The sequence below is a fragment of the Morone saxatilis genome, unplaced genomic scaffold, assembly GCF_004916995.1.
Source record: "Morone saxatilis isolate NCDOM2014 unplaced genomic scaffold, NCSU_SB_2.0 Contig6, whole genome shotgun sequence".
In the NCBI taxonomy this organism is placed as follows: domain Eukaryota; kingdom Metazoa; phylum Chordata; class Actinopteri; family Moronidae; genus Morone; species Morone saxatilis.
Window position 1 is genome coordinate 1681134 of NW_023340206.1, and position 3923 is coordinate 1685056.

The 3923-nt window shown below is 41.9% G+C and overlaps 1 protein-coding gene across 1 annotated transcript in view; it reads left to right on the forward strand.

Annotated features, from left to right (window-relative positions):
- Nucleotides 1-118: 118 nt before the first annotated feature.
- The window catches only part of LOC118340170 (prostaglandin F2 receptor negative regulator-like), a 9221-nt gene continuing 5416 nt past the window's right edge, over nucleotides 119-3923 (forward strand). The window contains exons 1-3 of the mRNA XM_035678041.1: nucleotides 119-146; nucleotides 3304-3450; nucleotides 3563-3723. Coding sequence (XP_035533934.1) covers nucleotides 119-146; nucleotides 3304-3450; nucleotides 3563-3723 — 336 coding nt within the window. The remainder of the gene's footprint in view (nucleotides 147-3303; nucleotides 3451-3562; nucleotides 3724-3923) is intronic.

The window sequence follows — 3923 nt, forward strand, 5'->3', positions numbered from 1 at the left end:
GACATTGACCTATTTTTCCTCACTCTGCCTCCCCGAGCCACACGCTAATAGAACCTTTTCTTCTTTTTAAAGCTTGTTTTTGCACTATTTCTGCTCTGCTAAACTCACACAGTGCAGAATGGCAGGAAGAGCAGTCCATGCTACAAGTCAGACTCAGTTGTGAGGACACGACACGAGGTCAGCAGCATCACTGACTCGGGTCTTCTGGCGGTGAAGTCTTGTCCTGCACCCATCTTCCATATCTGCTGGATTGTTGTTGCACAGTTAGATGTCCGTTGTGTATTTTACTGTTTGGTTAACCAGCAATCCGCTAAGTGACTGCACGGTTAGTGTTTTCAGACCAAATGAAATCAGTGTGTCATAGCTATGTGAAAGATGTGCTGAGTCATTAGCGGTACTGAAAAGCCAAATAAATAATCAAAGTGAGAATCAGAGGGGAGAGAAAGTTTACCTAGCCATTTCAAGCAAAAACATGTAAACCATGTTTGTGAAGGTCTGAGTTTATCTACAGCAGAGCTCCAGACTGACTGACACCCCACTGCTCCCACTACAACCCTCCTTCCTCTGAAACAGTTTGCTCCATCTGTTGGTCTGAGAATAAGTAGCACTATACACAACAGAATGAGGTATAAACAATATTTATTGAACAGACTTATTTTCTGTAGACCCTTAAGGTAAGTGAATATTAACATATATAAGAAATTGTAGAAAATATGTGGCTCTGCTGCCTGGTAATTAGTCCAGTCAAATCATTCATTCATTCATAACAAATATTACATTGAAGACCTTCAATTTTTGCCAATAGATCCTCCTAAATGTTACACACTGGATATTTTAAAAGGCTTAGTCTATTTGATTTAACCTTTTTATTGTTATCCAGGGAAAAGGCTAAATTGTCTGATTTTTGTATAGAATCTGGTAAATATGTGTAAAAATATCATTATTGGCTTTAACAAAATGTATAAGTATTGGCTATCAGAACCTATATTAGTCAGATGCAGTATACTGTACAGTATTAGAGCTCCTGAACTGGTGTCCTGTTGCTCGACTAAATAAGGCAACATTTCAGAGAGAGAGAGAAAGAGAGGCGCGTGGCAAATTGGCAGGGAAGCTTCACACATTCTCATCGATCAAAGTGTGTGCGCGCGGGTTTCACAGCAGATGGTGACAGTGCATGAATCCGTGCGTGCGCGTATGACGTCCATATGACATCACGCAGACCCCCTTCTTTGCCAAGCACACACTGGGGCACACTCTTACCTATGCACTTGTATTTATAGCGTTTCTGCTGTGTGCGTGCGTTGGTTAGTGGTACACATTGGTATGCCAACGCACTCTGGATTGTGTCAGTGACTCCTTGTATATGCACTATGTCAGAGTGTGTGTGATATCTCACAGTAAGGCAGGTGGAAGTCTTTGTGTGTGTTTCCGTTCATTGAGGCGTAAAGGTGCAATCTGGATGTCTGACTGAGAAGACCTGCCTCATCACCTCCACACACACACTATTAACACTGTGATGCACACCTCATCTCACATAGCAAACAGCATTATTTTCATGTCTATTTCTGTTGTCTGGCTCTTTCACTCAGCTCTGTTTAAGAACCAAACCCCTGAAAAAAGACTCACTTCACTTTGCATTTGTCTGGGGATTTAGGACTGTTGTAAAATGACTGGCCAATGACTGGTGAAAGTAACACCCTGCTGGGATGGGAATCATTTCTCTGGAGGCAGCACAATAACTCAGTCTGTGGTATTACAAAGTTTGAGTTATTCATCAGGGTACATTCTTCCCTTGAAAATAGTATTAATATCAGTCCCAGTGATACACACTATAGGACAAATAAATGTCTTATATGTCTAGCTCGGTTATTATGCTGAGAGGCGAAAAAGAAATGCTACTGCCTTTTCTAAACAAGTGGGAAAGCAGTGGCATTGGGGAATATGTGTACAAATGGTTGACAATTAAGGAAAAACAGTATGTGAGTAAGGTGTAAAACAGCCCCAGTGCTCCTTGTCAGTGGTTCTTCAAGTGTGCTGAGCTCTACTGGAGGAATGAACCGTGTTCCTCCAAAAGATATTATCTCATTTGATGATGGTGGTGAAGAATGCTGTCTAACATGTTGCTCCAAAATCTCCAATTGGTGCTCAACCATCAACAGGACCTTTTTAAAATGCCCAGTAGACCCTCCTCTAAGATTACTAGGACTCTTGAAGAACCCATCGAACCTCGTCAGTGGCCCTGTAACCTCTTAAAAGAACCACTTAAACCTTAAAAAGACCCTCTTTAATGACCAATAGAATCTCCTAAAGAACTTCTTGAAAATTTTGAATGGCTACTAAAACCTCCTAAAGAACTTTAGGACCTTCTCGTCGACCTCTAGAACCTTCTCGTCGACCTCTAGAACCTCCTAAATGACCCATAAACTCCTAAATGACCACTAGACTTCCTAAGGGGACGCTGGAACCTTCTCAGTGACCACTAGAACCATTACTGACCACCACAACCTCTTAAAGACCCTGAGAACCTCTTCAATGGCCATTCCAACTTCCTAAACCACCATTTTCCTTGAACCAACTCCTAATAATTACATAACAATGGTGCATGTAAACAAGCATTCTTTTTCTTTTGCCAGATTATTGAAATTCAGTTAACATTTGCTATACATTTGGATGGAAACACTTGTATGTCTAACTGGTCTATTAAAAAAGTGGAACCAAGGATTGTAAGACTGGCCATACCCTATTGTAGATGTATTTGCTGCATGGTATTGCCGAGAGCTGAGCCATGAAGCATTTTAATTTTGTAGTACAGCACAATGCCCTGTTCTTGGCTTTCACAAAGGTTTTGGGTTGGGCTTTTGTTACAGTCACTTGGCCTTGTATGTTTTGGGGCGTGTTTGCCTGGTACTGACGAGTGTGTCATGGTGTCACATTCAGCCATGATGATTGCAGACCTTTGTCAAAATAAAAATTGTGTGGCCTCAGTAACTGATGAAAGATTTTGGCAAGTGGTAAACCCAACATCAACCTGCCCCGTACCGTTGGCTGTAACCGTAGTGGCTTGCAGGATCTGCACAGGCCAAGTATCTCAGAAAGTCTCGACTTGAGCACTAACTGTAGGTGAAATTAGGTGGAAAAAAAACATTGCAAATGAGTTCCAAACCGAAAAGGACTTTGAGTTATCAGACTGTTCACCAATAAATACTTAATTGTCCAGTTAATATTATCATTTAAATCATCTAAATGTTTAAACTACATAATCAAGTTGATCTAATTTTGTGCTTTCTCACTTTTTCTCCCCAGAACCAAACTTCACGCTGAACCTCGAAACTGTCCTAAATCCCAAGATGACCGCTCAACCCACAGAGCTGGCATGTCATGTGACCAACATTACCCATTTACCCCTGGGAGGCCGACTGGGTGTCACCTGGGAGCACACCACAATTCCTGGTACTTCTACCTCAGCCTTTGTTTTTTCACAAAATTGTATTAAATATTAGAAATTACTAAGAAACCTCTTACGGACTTACTCATGATTTTCAATCTGTCCAATCACCTGCAGGTATAGGGGACGATCCTCAGGCCTCAAATCTCATTGGCTCCCTTGACGGCAATGGCAACCTGTTGCCTGGCACGATGTATTCTGACAGGCTGAAGAGCAGCGTGTTGTCCCTGACCAGAGTCCAGCCCAACACATTCAAACTGCGATTCCTCCGCACAGAGGTAGCAAAACAGAGAGCTGTGAACATAGCGACTGATGGAAACGGTGTTTGATAGACAGAGGGAAGATATCCCCGGATAGTTGGCGACAGTTTAGCTTAAGCAGAACATGTTAGCCACAGCAACATTATAAGGTTATATTATATGAATGTTGTATTTTAAACTAATTCTGCTGCCTCTAAGCAGCCTGTGTGTGTGTGTGT